Below are 18,457 nucleotides of genomic sequence, written 5' to 3'. Positions count from 1 at the left end.
GGTGCCATGTTAATTTGAGGAAGACAGTAATTTTAAGGCCATGTGCTGCACAGATGACATGGGACATCCCCCTTTTCACTTACCCTATCACCAGGGTCGCCGGGGAGCCCAGAAGGACCTTGTAACCCTGGAGGACCCATAATACCCTGCAGAGAAAGAAAACATGATCAGAAGCAACTTCCTGCCTCATTAGTATTCAAGTAAAAGCATGCCTCTAACACTCAAAAGGTGCCTTATTTATATTTTATTAATATACCCTAGACTACCAAACAACTGCTCTATTTAGATTCCTGTGAAAAGACAACATATAGGAAACGGTCCTGCATCCAGCACAACTGCTCCTCTATGAGTCTGTGCTCAGCGTGGAGGCAGACGCCAAGGGAAAACAGGAAGAAAAGCATGCCAATGAAAAGTGGCTGTGGTGGAGGTTGGTTCCTTTCCTCCTGAAGAAATGGCTATTCATAAGACTAGACCTCAAAAATGTGGTAGTGAAGCTGAGCAAGAAATCATTTAGCTTGTCAGCATTTTAACATTTTTGTTCTTACCACTACTTAGAAGCATTAATGCCACATATTTTTTATGACAAAAAAATTTCTTATCTTCCACAGGCGCAAACGCATATGCACAAATATACTAAATAAAGAAGAAAATATTCAAAATTTACTTTAAGTCCTGTCAATAGAGTCATTCTTTCAAGCAAATAGAAAAAACGACAGCTTAACTGTTTTCGTCTATAAATCAAATCAGCCTAAAATATGAACAATTCGATTATATGGCAGAAATCATATATTAAATACTTTAAAAAATCAAGCAAAAAATTATTTACATACCGCTGGTCCTGCAGGCCCAGGTGGTCCTTCAACAAGCATCCCCTGTAACCAAAAAAAATAAATAAATAAATAAAAATATATAGCCATTTAACTTTCAGCTTTCCTATTAACTGTAATAGTTTTAAAGTAAATTCTAAATTCATAAGATATAAACACTTAAAATATATTTCTATGGAAAAAGAAAATAATCTAAAATAATAAAGACATAACTTTTGCTATTAGTGAATGAATGAACTAATTGAAAGTAAAATAAATACTCAGACAAATAATATTAAGAAGGAGAAAGAATAGGCTAAGTGCTTCTATAGAGAGTAGAGCAGAAACGTCTTACCAATCTCTCCCCTAGCACTTAATTACTTAATTTATAACAAAAAATCAAACAAACAAACAAAAAAAACCAGGAGCATGATAAATATTTGTTATGTTAACGGATGAATTGATGAATGAACCAATGAAAGTAAATAATACCTAAACATTTTAATTCTAGAAAACTGTATTTCTTTCTGGTTATTGAAAGAATTGCATGTGTCTGCAGTGAACGGTTAAATAAACAACCTACAGGGTTTTTTTTGTTTTTTTGGTTTTTTTTGGTTTTTTTTTTTTTTTTGGTTTTTCGAGACAGGGTTTCTCTGTGTAGCCCTGGCTGTCCTGGAACTCACTCTGTAGACCAGGCTGGCCTCAAACTCAGAAATCTGCCTGCCTCTGCCTCCCAAGTGCTGGGATTAAAGGCGTGCGCCACCACTGCCCGGCACAACCTACAGTTCTAATGCACTGCTTTCCCCAAGTTGTTGGTTAATGAAAATTGTGTGTTTTAAAATCGCTTTTAGAGAATATATACCCCTAAACAGTACCTTAAGCGTTAGCATTAATACAAATCACAGTTCCATCTAATCATGCAAGTAAACAAAATGAAGTTTTAGAGAATAAAGTCTTAAAAGGTTTCACACAAGACTGTCATACATACTGACCACAGCCACTACTCCCTCTCCTTAACTCTTTTCTCTCCACAATTCTCTCTCTCACGTTCATGCCTCTTCATTTCATTTTGCTATTATATAATGTACTTTGGATAATATTTCTAATAAGGTAATTAAGTAAATTATCAATAAAATTACAGACTGAAGATCTAAAGTGATTATATCTCATCCATCAAACATTTGAAATCACAGAATAACATAAGTGTAAATTTAGATTTGTAAACAAAGAATCGGACCAGAAAAAGGCCAGCCAGTTTCAAAATTCCAAATTTCACAAATGTGTGATCATTTTATTTTACTGAAATTTTGCTATTTTATTGAAAGTTTGCTTTCCAGCAAGGTCATTATTACCCACACACCTGTTAGTGATAAATTACAAACATCAGAATTTTCATTGAAAATGCATGGAATACATGTAGACTTAACGAAATGGCAATTCATAAATTCAACAACGGTAACAGTCTTTAAAACATATTCCAAAGCACTTACGGGTTCAACCACGGCTGGTTCCCCCTTCTGCCCTTTCTCTCCATATGCACCATGGCCGTTTATCTATTGAGCAAAAGTTAAAAACAGGCTAAACATTTTTCAATAAGTGAAGTGGTATTTCAATTTTTAACAAAAATAATTTAACCATCTATATACATTTAAAGCAACATTTTAGGATGTGCTCCTTTCACAAAAGACACGCTAAGGATTTCAATAATCCCAAATAAGCAAGAGGGCTATTGAAATACCAACAGACATTTTGCTTCTTTTACATTTGCGTTACAGCAAGTTAAATGCATTTGTAGCCTCAAAACGGTCTCGAAGACGTAAGAAATATCGCCAAATCAAATGTAGAAAACAGTCTAGAATGAAAAACTAGAGCTAGTAGTCAGAAAAACAATGACAAGATTATTTAAATTTATCAGTGATGAGAAATTTGGGGTACAATTTTATTTACAATACTTTAAAAGGAAGACTGCAGAGAGAGCCCAAGACACAACCGTTGTCAACTCCCACTGGAAAGAAACTATCATGGTTCTCTAGGGTTTGGTCAGTGTCCACAACGAACTTAAAACCTCAGCTTCATTTTAAGCCTGAAAACACATCAGAATGAACACAGAAACATTCCCAAGATAAGACATGCGCAGGGCACAGAGCGTAGTGCTGACTTACGCTTGTTTCTGTGAAATCAGTTTCTGCTGGGACACCTGGGCCAAATTCTTCATTAGGGGAGGTCGTAGTCCTTTCTTCATATTCTTTGTATTCATAAAAATCATATTCACCTAAATCTCCATCTACCAGCAGATCAGAATCCCTGCCGTCTATTCCTTTGTTTCCATACAGAATATCCTCGGAAATGTTTCTCTGGACATCATAATCCTCTCCGGTTAGATATTCTTCAGTAAAACCTTCTTCAACTGGATTTGGCTATTCATTTAAATTGTAGGGAATTGGAGAACATGAAGTTTACTGTTAGTAAAGCAAGTTGAGCATCTGTAACTACATCTCAATGGCATGAGATAGGAAGGGGGTTTATTACTCAAGCAAGAAACTGTGAAGAGGCTGTTTGTTCAGTATCACTGAAAGAAATACACTTGTACATACACTGGTATGTACAAAGAAATATTGCTTTCAAAGCACCTTTCTGCGTCAACTACAAATGTTCACAAGGATTCAACAGGTGTGTTTATTCTCTCATTAGAAAAAATTTGCTCATCAAAGAGGAGTTACTTTATAACATAAGATCTAAACAAATAAAATATGCACAGTTTAATATGGATATTTTATGAATATTATTATTCATAAAAATTTATCATGAATAGTTGCTTAGTTCTCAAGTCTTATTGGACAATAGAGCAAAATATAATTGCTAGAAAGATAAGTCTTATAATCTGATATTCAGTTTTGTCAGCCAACTATTAGTACCAATATCTGAAAACTATTCTCTGTGGTGTCTGTTCAGAGTGTGTTGTGCAATAAGGAAATGCCATTATGTTTGCAATCAAGTTAAAATTAAATAATCTTCCTTGTCATCCCTTGAATTACATTTAAAAATTTGTTCTCAAGGACAAACTGAATATAAATAGTAGAGAAATATGAGCTACCTAGGCAGCATTATAAAAAATTATGTGAATGAAAACACATGGTTCAGTCATTATAACATGACAGTATTGGGTATTTTTAAAAAGTCAACAATTTTAAAATTTTAGTCTTAAATATGGAACATGTACTTCTACAATGAAGTTATACATTGCCTATGATGTAATTTATATTCTTAGCACTGAATGAATTTATACATGAAAGTCAACATCCTGAGCTGTTGTAACTTTTCATAAGAAAGAACTCAGACTAGAAAAAGTTATAATCTAGTCACACCTTAAATACTTATAACTCTAAAAGATGTGTTTGAATTATAGTTATACTTTATTGGAACATATATAAGTTTCAAATAATTATATTGTTTGCAGTTACCTAATACTAAATTACTGACGATAATAATATAAATAATAGGCATGAGATATTTAACAATATTAAACTGAATTTTTGGCTGGTTGTTATTTCAAAGCATATATGAATTATAAAATTTAGGAGGACCTACTCAGACCTACCTATCTTGGAACACCTACATGGATAATAATTGAACATTTAAACTACATTATTTTAATCATGACTAACATTCTAAAAAATTTTAAAATGCAAATGTTTGTTGTCATTAAAATGAGTATTCCCATGCAATAAATGAGAATTGTATCAGTTGATGATACAATTATCACATCAGAGGATACTTCCCCAGGAAGAATCATCCCATGAATACTCTTGGTAACATGTTAAAAAGCTTGCTTGGCTGTAAGAGCAATAAAGAAATGATAGCAACCAATTCCATTTGAAAAGTGTGGAATTTGCATGAAGCAGTGTCATGCAAATTCTGAACCGACATCAACTGTAATTGCAAGAGTTTTGTAATTATGAACCAAGGCTTCCGTTTATCAGTGGATCAAAGGATTCAGTGACTGAGATGCTTCCTCAAGGAAATCTAACAAAATTTTGTATGCATTTTGAAAGCTGCACTGAGATCACTGCTGGATTACCTCATTTGATCCTGATACCCGCCTAGGAGATTCAGTCTGGTAAGTTTCCATTGTTCCGTAATTGTAGTCTTGAAAATCATCCACAATATTTGCCTGATGATAAATTCAGAAGAAAGAGGGTTAAGAAATCTGTAATGTAACCTCAAGTGAGTGAAAAAAAAAATCATGATTTAATTGCATTAGTGTTAGCCAAATTGTAATTGATCTAATTGGGTTAAGACTAAGACTCATCAGAGATCTTCCATCTCATCTAGGAGAGATCTTGATTGCTTTTTCTCGCTACCTGGACCCCTAGTTTGGCTTTGGCTGTGGCTTCATTACGTTTCTTCTTCTTGGATGCAAATTTTTCAGATTTAGGGGATGTGAACTTTTTAGTTTTTTTCTTTGGGTTAGTGGCCAATGTCTTCTTCTTCTTTGTGTAATTGGATTTCTTTTTCTGTAAAACGTCATGAAAGATGGAATGGAAAACACGCAGTGAGAAAGAAAATAAAATGTATGGATAAAGGAAAGGAAACGAAAAATGTAAAAATGGTCAGCCTTCCTTAAGGTGTTTCTGTCAAATCAAACAAGGTATTAATTCCCAGAAGTGAGTGATAGAAGTGTGGTACGTCTGAAGGACAACGAGGAGTGGACACCACATACACAACAGACAGTTCTTGGTTTTACCTCTGTTTGTGCTACTGCTTCTTCTGTGACAGTAGGCATCTCTGTTACACTCTCAGCCTCTTTATAGTCTGCCTCCCCATATTCATAGTCATACTCGATTATATCCTCAGGTGCATACTACGTTGCAAAGGAACAAATATTGGGCAATTTGGTTAGTGGCAAGTAATATTATTAACAGAGTGAAAATCATCCGCTTAACCTTTACACAAAGTAAATGTTAAGAGAGATCATACATGAAGCAGAAATATCATTCTAGTGTATACAGAAGCTAATAACATCAGCGTTATCAAGCAAGCTTTCTAAGAAGAGACCAGGTGATTAGGGTTGTAAGAAAAATAAAAGTTTGAATAATGAGTCAAACTTTTATTAAATTTTAAACGTTAATTCTGAGGTAGGATTTGTGATTTTGGAAATAGTTATTAAATATTGACTATAATTTTGATTTGTAAAAATCTGCTGTAAAATAGCTTCCTATGAAAATATTAATTTTCCCAGGGCTGGAGCTTAGTGGACAAACACTCAGATAATACATACCAGCACTGGCTTTAATCACAAGCATAGAAAAAAATAAAACTAACAAGGGTAGCATTTAAATAGGTATTATTTTTCAATACACAAAATAGAAAGAATGGTCTTATGAAAATATAGAAATGTTTACATCTATGGGAAAAGGGGGAAATAAAAATAATGTGAATAAATATGACTGTATTTGGAAAATACTAAATTAAAATGTATTAATTCACTCATTTTCTCTGAACAAAACCTAGGAAAAGCTAAAGTTGCATACCTAGTATTTAGTGACTTTTTTTGAAATGAGTAAATGTTTCTAGATGGTGTAGCCAATAACAAATTTGAAATATAAACACGAAAATTTCTTTAGTGTTTTTTGAGTGTCAAAGTACCAATTTACTGAGAGACTATTCTGAACTTGGTAAAATATAAAGCTGTAAATAGACAACATATTAAATTCTTTGGTAACTGTATAAGTTTAATTAAATATATCTACTAGAAAACTCTCTTTGTATATACATGTATGCATATATAATTTATATATAGTCTTTCCATATATGTATATAAGTATATAGGCCATATATATGTATATATATGTATATGGAGGGGGGGGAGAGACTGAGGCAGAGAGACAGAGAGAGTATGTGTGTGTCCTTTTGACAAACCTGACCTCTACCTTGTTATTACCAAAATATGGCCATGAACACTTCCTGCATCCACCAAGCAAGTGCTGAGTTATAGGCATGAAACCACCAGTTTGGTCTTTATTCTAAGAATTAAGAACAATGCACCAAAAAGTTGTTTCTGAGCTACCATCAATCATGTGGGAATGAGAAATATTAAATATCTGTAGCTACTCATGAATGGCTAGAAATAAAATATGGAAAATAAAAAATATTCACAGATTTTTTTTACAGTTTTAAATTTAATCAAATTGTAAACTATAAACTACTAAAAAAAAATCAGTAAAACAATGACAGGCCTATTTAAACATAAGCAATAAAAATAGCATTCAGACGAAGTTCAAAGATTTGGAGATGCCATTGTAAATGTGTCAAAATAATTAATTTTATGTGACATTTCTTCTAGTAGAAGAACATGTCTTTCAATCTTCATAATTTTATTCACTGCTGAATGTTTCTGCAAATGAAGAACTGTCAGAGTGCTCACAGAGGAAGTGAAGAAATCTTGCTGAGGCACTGGACCACATCTTTCTCAGGGAATTACTCAGAGTCAATCAAAAGGACAGCTTCTCGTAGTCTCCTTATTGCACTATCTGCCTGGTCTTTCCAAAACAAAGAATAAGTAAATAATAAATAAATAAAACCCAACCCCCAAAACAAAACAAACAAAACAAATAAAACCCCCTATACTTTGTAGTACATTTTTTACTTCTCACTAAAGAATTTAGAAAATATTCTGAAAGTCATTCTGAAAGGGAAGAACAAGTTGTAATCAATGAAATAAAGCTTGAAAGGCCTGGGATGGAAAAATAAAACTAGGTTTTAGGTGGACCAGGGGCAGGTTTGATAGGAGCAGAGCATCAGGTATGTGGGGGGAATGAGATGGAGTGAGAGATTGAGGGAGCAGTGGCTAGAATTGGGACACAGAAATCTACTGCAGTGGGTGGTGGGGACATCCTCATAGAGATGGGAGCAGGGGGAGGTAGGTGGAAGGTGGAATGGGGAGGGAATAAAATCTGCAATGTAAAAAGCTAAATAAATAAATACATAAATAAAGGTTAAATTAAAAAATAATAAAATTAAAAGGAGAGTTTTTGCTTCATGTGTGTATGTAATTATATGTATATATATATACATATATACATATATATGTGTGTATATATACACATATACTCTATATATACACACATATATATATGTGTATATATATGTATTTATGTGTTTATGTATATATGTGTATATATGTATATATATATATATATATATATATATATATATATATATATATAGAGAGAGAGAGAGAGAGAGAGAGAGAGAGAGAGGAGAGTCAGTTTTGGTTGTTATCTTGTAAAGGCTTTTTCTAGTGGTGAATTTAGAGCAGAAGTGAGGGAAGAAGAAGAGGAGAGGAACTAGAATGAGTACCAGGAGAAGAAACTATAATCAGGATGTATTTATGAGGAAAGAATCCATATTCAATAAAAGAAAACAAATGAAAAAGTATGATGTGACAGACAAATTAATCTTTTCTCCGTGAGCACACCAGCAGAAATTTGGAACGAGGTGAAGATGAGTCTTTCATGAAAATGAAAATCCTCATTCTTCACTTGTTTATTTAAAAAACAAAACAGTACAAAACAAAACAAAATGGTGCCTTGATGAGACCCTCCATTGACAACAAGGACCGACAACAGTAGTGGAAGACATGCATGGTAAGAAGCCAGGTTTCTCTTATATTCTTTCCTTGGTTTTACCTTCCACTTCAGTCATTAAAAAACAAGTGTCAGTTGGCTCTTCTTGACAGGTAAATAGAGTATGCATGAGACATTAGAAGAGTCTCATACAGAACTTTAATATCTAATTTCTCATAAATCAAGAAGATAATTTAACATGTTACAAATAGGCCAGGGACATAATTTCAATATTACTTATGATGCTATATTAGATACATTAAGTCTATTAATGTATGCAGTTGTTAGAACTGAACAAAAATCTATCTATATAGTACATCTTTTATTTCGTGATAAGGCTGTAACTGTGGCATGTATACACATCTGAATTTAGAGTGGATTAGATGTGTTACAAAAAGAAGAATGGAGTTAAAAAACAATAAATAGTTGAGTAAGTTTACCTATATAAGTTATTAATAGAATATTAAGCAATGTGCCTTGCCCATGCTCCTCATTATAGTTTACACTTATACTTGAGAAGATAACATTGCTTTGTTCTTTTTAGTCATATTACCTAAAAATTAACTAGAAAAATACACATTCAGTATGTGATTAAACATTTGATGGCTACCATCTAAAATTATTTTTAAAAACCATGCTTATTCTTTTTTATTATTTTAGTACCAATATAAAATGTTTATTGTTTTAAACTATCAATGTAGCTAGAGTCAATTCTTCTTGAAAAATTAAAAATAAAACCTCTTGTGATACACTAGTTTAACAGTGATTAAAAGCTTTCAGTCATACTCCACAGAACACCTCCTTCTCTTCTTCCACCAAACAGAGGCATATATTTACTATAGAAAAGAGATTTTATTTTTCTTATAAAATGGCAAATGCAAAATAAATATCATTAGTTTTAACAAAGAACTAGTGACATACATTTGAGTTGTTAGCTATAGAAACCTACACTTAACCCAATGGTTCTTCTCCATAGAAACCATCACAGGGTGAAGAACTTGAAAACTACAAACAAAACATCCAAGCAAATTTTCTTAATTCTTTCATATTGGCTTCAAAAGACCTTTACTCTGTTTCAAAAGAAGATACTACTGTTAAATTGTGGGGCATGTTAGGACAACAGAATCCAATGGGATGCATACATTACAAGCTAACATAGTATCAAAATTGGTAATTTTGAATTATAAAAACCAACATGAATTTGTATCAATTATAAAAATGAAACAGATAAAAAGTCCATTTATTCAAAGTACCTGAAACTCAATGGTAGTATCTAATAGTATATATTTTTAAAAAGAACATATATATTATTTGACTTGTTTAGAAAATAGAATTTTGTTCTCAGAATTCAAATACTCTTTTACAATTTGAAACTCTTAGTTTTAAGAAAATTAATCTTAAAATACAGTTTTATCAGAAAAATACACAGCAATTAGAATCTATGACCAAATGTTCAACCCTGAAAATGTATTTGTGCAAATAACATAAAGAGTAATCAGGTTGTCTATGTGTCTGAAAGAGAGTGAGGGGCGTACAGCAGTGGGTTTGGAAGGAGAAAAAGGAAGGCAAGAAATGATGTAGTTGGATAACTTCAAAAATGCTTTACATTATAATTAAGACGAAAACATCATTTTATTACAAATTAAATCACAAACTATTTTCTGTTGAAATTGCTTACTTTCCTATGAGAAAATATATTTTTGAAAATTAAAACTGAGGAAAGACTTGATTCCATTAACAGAGCCTAAAATCTTTAAGACAAATTTCAATACTTTTTTTGTCTTCAATAAATAATGTCCAAAATTTGGAAACTGCTACTATACCATAAGACATATTCTGCCCATATTCAAGTGGTTTTAACTGTTTAAAGCAAAGAGCAAAACTACAGCTTTGATTAATTAATCCTGAAAAAGAGAAAAAATATACCAAATTACCTTTCAGCAAATTCTTCCTCAAAGACTCTTAATTAAAAGTATATTTTAACTAAAACTGAGTTAGTATGCCATAAATGGAGACACGGGCAAACATCTGGACCTCCAGGCCTCCTGTGCTTTGCATCCTACCTCATCTATGTGTGGCTCCTGAGCCTGGGCAGCCTTGGATGTTAAGTCACAATCTGGACTGTAATGGTCACAGTAGTCATATGCTGCCTTGGGGTCACCAGTTATCAGGAACTGCTGAATATCGCCCTGCAAAGAGTCAGGAGTAGAGAAAGTCAGCATGTGAATGAAAATGCATGCAGACTGTTTGGAAGGTTAAATGGCCTGCATTTATATGTATGCAGAAGAAAAATAAATAAACACATATGATTATCAAGATGAGTCTTATAGGACTGAGAAAGTAATAATCAATTACACTGCTCTGATCTACTTTCTGGTATAGAAGATATACTATATATTAATCAACCTATTAATATTCAGTTTAAAAGATTTCACAATTGAATATACACAAAAGAAAAATGAAGTATGTGCAAATAATATCTACTTCCATGGCAAAAAGTAAATTAGTTTACACTGATATGCTATTATTAGGGAAATCTGTAAGGGAATATCTAAGTAGAATCATGTTCAGAAGAAAAATAATGCTCACTTACAAAGATGAACAAGAAACAAAATAAATAATAAAGTAGAGCAAAAATAAAAATAATATTTATAAATACAAGATCATGAATTTGTTACATTGTTCAGAAAAACATTTTGCAAACATTTAAAACCATTTATATAAAAACTGGTCTATATTTATAAAGAGACAAATTTTATAGATACTTAACAAGATTATCTAAAAAGTTTTAATTTCAGGAATTTCAGAAACAGCACAATAGAGAAACATTTATCAAGAAAATACTGTAAAATGAATGTATCATCTCTCTAGCAATCTTAGAAATATAAGTATGACCACAAGTCATTTATCCTGACAATGCCCTGTAAACTTGAAGACTGAAGTCCTTTTATATTTGAGAGTTTGGTCTGACTGAACATCTTAAGTCAACTTTGAATCATTTCAAAATTAATCCAAAATTAATTCAAAATGTTGCTGAAATTTTATCACCTAGAATCACTTAGGGCTGAATGAAATCATGAGATTAGATGTAAAAATCTTGAAAATTAAGAATTAGAAAAGAATTGATAGCATAATTATAGCACAATACTCATTTATTCATGAATGTATGTTTATTGACGAAGTATTATATACAAAATATTGAATACAGCATTAGAGACACTTGAAATCTTGGATCTTTAATCACCTAGGAGATGAAAATCTGAAACCATCTTCCAGAAAGTTTCTACTCATTTATTAAGTTGGAAAGAGTCACCATAAATGGGGATAGGACCATTCAGTGTTTGGGCCCTGAACTAAATAAAAAGAGGAAGCCATGCTGAGTACCTTCACTCCCACGACTCTTCTCCCTGTGTATGATCAAAATGAACCAATACCACAACCTCCCACTCCTGTAAAAGTAGCCCAATGGTGGCTGACTCGAACATGGAACTGGGAGCTGAGTTAAATTATTTTCTCTTAAGTCTTTCCTGCCAAGTACTTGTGAGAGTCTAACTAGCACAGAACAAAAAACATAAACTCACAATATTTCCATTTTTAAGCATTTCTAAACAGGCCATAACATTTGACAAAATAACTAGGCTGATTTACATTCTTACTAGTAGTATTTGAGTGTTCTCCATATTCTCCTGGCATTTGTTATTTTATGTATTTGTGTATTTATTTATTTATTTAGGGTGCAAGGATTGTATGCATGTGGGAAGCTCTTGGGAACTTTCAATCCTGAGGACTGAAATCAGGTTATGAAACTTGGCAACAAACACCTTTGCCCATTGTGCCACTCAAGGATCTAATAACAGCAATTTGTGTTCAATGACTATGAGCGCTTTTAAAATATACTTAGTTGACTATGTGTTCTATTAGTGAATCTGACTCCTGTTATTTCAGAAATTTTATAAATTAACTTCCTTTTAAAAACTGTGTGAATGACATATACAAATATATATGTATACATGTGATATGTAAGGAAGAAGTAAGAGTGAATATAATAAAAGTATGTTACATGAAATTCTCTAAAAGATTATATTATTTTAAAAAAATAACTATGTACTTGAAAACGGACTCATATACAGCATCACAAGTGTTGATTCAATGTCCTTGTTCTGAGAGGTCAAGAAAATTTTCTGTTTGTGTTTGCATGAGTGTGTGTGTGTGTGTGTGTGTGTGTGTGTGTTTCTTTGCTTATGTAATAATTTTCTAGAGATTTTGCTTATTGTTTGAAGTTCAGTACCTTCGAGAAAAACTATGTGTCAGGGCCTATTGTGTAGTAGTTGCTGGTGTTTCTGCTTGTTTGTAGCTCTGTATTTTTTTTTCTTGATTTTGGACACAGAAAGGTCTGTTCCATTACATGGTGATGAATGAAGATTTGCCATTTCCCATGTTAAAGGTTGGAATCTTCAAGTGTGTCAGGAGGCTGTCTATATTTTGGAGCACATCTATGAATTTAAACTTTACTGCTTGGTGAGTAGGCTCACCAATACAAGAGCTATGCAGATCTTTCTTAGGTCTTTCCTGAATGTATACACAGTTCTCTATAACCACAGAAATGCAAAATTCTGTATCTGTTAGATGTATTTAAGTTATCTAGTAATTTCATTTTGTTATTAATTTATTAACAACAAAATGAAGTTCTCTTAAAAATCCTTTGAACATACATATGTATGTATGTATGTATGTATGTATGTACCTATTTATATATGAATGAACAGGTAGTATCCCAATAAGAAGAAAAAAGAAAAGTTATTTTCTACTGAAACATGAAATACAACAAGAGCAGTTAATACCCAATTAAAAATACTATAGGACATTTAACTGTCAGACTATTATTTTTTCAATCTAAAATATTTAGTTGACTATATCATATAGCAATATAGGAAGTTGACCAAATAAACATTTTTGAGTGATTTTTCAACATTTTGTGGATAAATAGGTGAATTATGGCATTAATTTTTGGAGGCTCAAAAATGCATACAAGGAGCTAAATATATTGTTAGCATTTCATGAATCAAAAATTCTTCAATCAAGCATACAGTAGCCATAACTAGACTGTCAGAGATGAAGACTCACCCAAAAGAGGAGAATACTGAATGTGTAGTTATTTATTCTGGTGCCTCATAAAATAATAATTGGGTATCACTGGGCAGTGAAATGTCACCAGTGGTTTTAATTGGAACCTCTAACGCCAAATTTTCCTGCCCAAATATCTGGGATGGTGAGCCCGTTTAATTGAATGAAAATGAACAAATGGAGAAATCCTGTTTTGCCCTGATTCCAGGCGTACAAATTATCAAGTTCCATATTTAATTGCTGAAACACGTGAAATATAGTATCTTATATATGAATTCTATTTTGTAAAATAGATTTTGAGAGGAATATTGTTTTTCCAAACACTTACTACTCTGTTTTTTGAACTTTACATCACTAATGGGTGTTGCTAATATTTCCACTATAAATTCTTATTTCAGTATTTAATAGTTATAAAATATAATATTGGAAAATTTGGAAGTTTCCGTAAAAATATAATTTTCCCAGAAAGCATCACATACTGTTTTGTATTAATTATATGCTGTGTTGTGAGCACAGTCTATAAATAAACCTGAGTATCATAACAGGTGTGATGAGCTGTAAATATATTTTTGATGCTATAACATTTTCCAGAGCTGGAAAGGGGTGAAATTACCAACTAAAATTGGCATCTGCACTACTGTGGCACTGTAGGCATGAAAAAGACATCTTCATTCTCGAATGGTCTAAAAGCCAAGGTACAGGAAGAACTCATGGAATTACCTCATGATCTACAGCTGTGTCAACTAGCTACACAATATAGTATTTTTACATAGAATGAAGGGACTTACCAGAGGAGAGAAAAATGATTGTAGGTGAAAAAAATGCTTTGCGAACAAATCAATGAATGGCACTATGCATTGCACAAGAACTTCACCAGAACTTTCATCACTGCCCATTATAGATATAATGATGTAAGCTTATTCCAGGCCAAAATTTAATGCACACATTAACACACTCATTATTTTTTGATCTCTCTCTCTCTCACACACACACACACACACACACATACACACACACAAACACACATACACACACACAAACACACATATGTGGGCACACATGCCTCATTTATTGAATAAATAAATAAATAAAATGAGGGACAGGATATTTTTGCTTTGAAAGTTTTACACAATATTCTATATGGTGATTTTTTTAAATTGAAGTTAATCACATAAATTCAGTCTAATATATGTACATGTTAAGAGTCTGGTTTCGGTTCCAACTGGCCTGTTTGTGTGAGCCCAGCCAGTGTTTGGTTGACTTCAACTTCAAGTCTGACCACCCACTGACTGTGACACACAACACTGATCCTCACAGAATAAGCAATGAAAATGTAGGCTCAGCTAAGCTGAAATAGCAGTACATGACTAGTTGAATGATATGACCTGTAGATGGAGTACTGCTTTCAAAAAGAACTACAGGAATGGCATCACACATTCAGATATAAGCAGATAGCTACCTGGGATGCCCAACTGTTCTTCCATTACGACTGACATATGATGACCTCCAGAATGTCAAGCAATGAGCACCTGCACTTTCCATAAGGTCTTCTGTTTGCTCTAAGTCTTAAATCTAAGTTCTCTTATTAAAACTTGGAAGTATCTTTCATTCTAAAATTTCCATCTCCTTTTGTTAAAAATCTTAAAGGGAAGAAGAAGCAATACAACCATTGACTGTGCATCTCAAGAATTTTTGGAAATTTCTGGAATTAAATAGTATATATACTTTCATAGTATAAGGAATCACTCTGCTGCAATTTGGTTTCACAAAATTATCTAGCATCTGTATTTCCCATAGCACATCCTTGTCTCTCTAAATGTGCAACCTATACCAAGGTATCTCACTAAAGGAAAACTTCATAAAAATTTTATACAATATAACTAACAAATAAGAGTTAGCTACTTGGGAAATCTAGTGGAAGAGGTGAAGGAAAGATTAAAGGATCAAGACAGGTCAGGATCATCACAAGAAAACTTACAGAATCAATTAATCTTGGGGCATGGAGGCTTATAGAGACTGAACTAGATAGGATGCTTGGGATGAACCTAGGCCCCCTACACATATGTTTCAGATGTACAACTTGGTCCTCATGTGAATCTCCTAACAGCAGGAGCAGTGGCTGTCTGTGACTTTGTTGTTTGCCTTTGGATCCCTTTATCCAACCTGGAATGCTTTGTCTAACCTTAATAAAAGATGCACCTAGTCCTACTGCAACTTGATATGCCACTGGGGGTTGATATCTTTGGGAGGCCTCACCTTCTTTGAGGAAAAAGGGAGGGTGGATGCAGGGAAGGGGGAAGAGGGTGGGATTCATAGGAGAGGAAGAGGAAGCTGCAATTGGGGTGTATAGTTAATTAATTAAGTAATGAAAAAGGAACATATGATACCCCAACCTCCCCCCCAAACCAAACTTTTACTTTTTTGATACTAGCACAATAGATAGTAGAAATATATTCTAAAAAAAAATAATTATTTTATCTAATAATTTTAAATAAACTTATACAGGATTTTTAACAGGCAAGTACCCTGATTGTGAGTTTGGGATGTTTACAGAACAATCATGAATCCATTCAACAATGAATGCCTCTGAAGGGTAAGCATCATGCTGATCCACATCATGGTACAGATGTGTAACAAATGATGGAAGGGGAAAAGATAGTCACTGCTCTCACAAAACTTCTCCATCTTGCTCTTGATATTACTATGCACCAAAATAATTACAGGAAATATATTTATTTATTGTTTTATATTTCCAACTATAAAGAAGATAGAAATATGAAGGAAAAGAGAAAGAAACTTTCACATCAGAGGAAATTATGCAGGAAATCAGAGGAATTATGCAGTGGTATGCCACATAAACAAAATAATTATGGGGAGATACTTTTCTTTTAACGTAATAATACTTAGTGTTGAGAAAAGAAAGAGTAAGAAAAATGAGGAGAAGGAAGAAAAGAACAAAAAGAAAAAGAAGAAGAAAAAGAAGGAGAAGGTTATTGTCTGCTGTCTCTCTAAACCACATTGTTAGTAATTCTTTCTCTTATGGACAAAAGGATTTTCCTTAGACTGTCTTTCACCAGACTCTTACAGGCACATAAAATAGAAAATACCACCAAGGGCTGGAAAGGTGGAAATGCTCCCCTCCACCACACCTTTTGGCTTAACACAGGAGTCTCTCTTCTTTACCATTAAAATCACTGTTGGGAACTATCCAGTTCTCACTGAACTCTGATCATAGTTTAGATGTTCAATGTTATCCAAGACCTTATGCCAAAATTTTGTCCCTACAGGGAGTGGGAGATATTGGAGAATGGTAGAATTTTAGAAGGTGAAGAAGTGTTTGATACTTTAGAAATGAGGTAGGTGGAATCTCAAAGTGGATTTGTGACTCTGGGTACTCTTCTTGACTTGTTCCATTGTCACTATTCACACCTTCAATATATAGTTTTAGCATGATGTGTACTCATCTGTACTCTTCAAAGGCCTAACCAGCGATGTCCACTGATTGTGGAATTTGAACTTTCCAAGGAGTGAGTTACTTAAACTTTTCCTAAGGTAGCTGCCTCCGTAATTTTAAATAATCCAAATCATTTAATTTAAAAGTTGCTACCCACTAATGAAATCATTACAATAATTTTGTCTAAATGTGTCAAGGAGCATTTAGATTATCTGAACATTGAAGAGTTTGAAGAAAGAACAGCCTCATCAACAAATGGTGCTCTGACACCTAGCTATCCAGATGTAGAATAACAAAGTAAAAGCCTGTGCCTCATTTTGTAAAATAATAAATTATAAATTAATCAAAGAGCCTAATATGATTCTGAAACTACTCGAGAAACTTTTTCAAAATATCATCTTAGGAAGCTATTTCCAATATAGGTCTCACAGAACTCCAAATATAATTCTAAGATTTTATAAATAAGATTTCATCAAGCTAAATTCTTTGACCCAGCAAAGCAAACAACAGAGAAAAGAGTCAGCCTACAGAATTAGATGGATTTTATGTCACTGTTTACCAAATAGATAATTATTCAGTATATATGAAAAACTCGACTTGTATCCCCCCCCCCAAATAAATAACCCAACCAATAAAAGGTCAAGTGAATTGAACAGATGTCTCTCAAAAATATAAATGACCAAAAAAAAGCATGAAAAAATCCTTAACATTCTTAGTCATAAGGCAAATGTAAAACCAAAAACTGCGCTGAAATTCACTCTGGTAAGAATCACCAAGAGGACAAATGTGTGGTAGGGGATGGATCCTTACGCAGTCATTGGGAGTGTTGTTACTATTCCAATTGGAGAGTTTTCTCAAAATCCAAGAGGGGGATTATTTTACCTTGTTCTTCCTACCCCTTGAGATGTATATGGAGATGTAATTAAGTCAGCAAACAATATATGTACCTGCACATCTAGTTTTCTTGCCACTACTGACAACAACCAAGTTACATTTTTTCTCCTCTGTGGATGAATGGATAAAGAAAACGAGACAAAAAACACCATAGCTGTATACAGTGAAGGTCTAGCAGGTTAGATTTCATATGAAAATAAGAGTTCTCCTAGGCATTGGAATGAAGTCACCCTTAGTACTCCTTTCCAAGGAATTTAGAGGCATTGTAAGTGTGCTCTAAGGTTAAATTGAGAAACAACAGACTTTACTGGACGCTGCAAGCATCCCGATAATAGCACAGGGACAATGGGCTAGTTTAAGTCACCTGTAGAATGACAAACAAGAAGCATGGAAAATATATTAGGAAACATTAGAGCCTGGACAGAGCAGGAGAACAGAGAAATCTTATTAGGATAGCACATGGGTAGGAAAGCAGGGTGTGGTGAAACTGTCTCTTGCCAAAGAAAGTATTAGGGATGTTAACCATTAGCAATGGAAGGAATCGCAAAGATTTC

The 18,457-nt window shown here is 33.3% G+C and overlaps 1 protein-coding gene across 2 annotated transcripts in view; it reads right to left on the bottom strand.

Annotated features, from left to right (window-relative positions):
- The window catches only part of Col11a1 (collagen type XI alpha 1 chain), a 175,536-nt gene that overhangs the window by 107,824 nt on the left and 49,255 nt on the right, over window positions 1-18,457 (bottom strand). The window contains exons 5-11 of one of the 2 annotated variants that reach the window (XM_076933160.1): window positions 10,495-10,620; window positions 5,168-5,320; window positions 4,885-4,977; window positions 2,969-3,223; window positions 2,297-2,359; window positions 831-872; window positions 84-146 (exon numbers count right to left, since the gene is read on the bottom strand). In XM_076933160.1, coding sequence (XP_076789275.1) covers window positions 84-146; window positions 831-872; window positions 2,297-2,359; window positions 2,969-3,223; window positions 4,885-4,977; window positions 5,168-5,320; window positions 10,495-10,620 — 795 coding nt within the window. Of the gene's footprint in view, window positions 1-83; window positions 147-830; window positions 873-2,296; window positions 2,360-2,968; window positions 3,224-4,884; window positions 4,978-5,167; window positions 5,321-5,550; window positions 5,668-10,494; window positions 10,621-18,457 lie in introns of both variants that reach the window. The other variant, XM_034499909.2, reaches the window with a different exon arrangement.

The sequence above is a fragment of the Arvicanthis niloticus genome, chromosome 4 (genome assembly GCF_011762505.2).
Source record: "Arvicanthis niloticus isolate mArvNil1 chromosome 4, mArvNil1.pat.X, whole genome shotgun sequence".
In the NCBI taxonomy this organism is placed as follows: domain Eukaryota; kingdom Metazoa; phylum Chordata; class Mammalia; order Rodentia; family Muridae; genus Arvicanthis; species Arvicanthis niloticus.
This window is presented reverse-complemented; position numbering and strand designations above follow the sequence as displayed.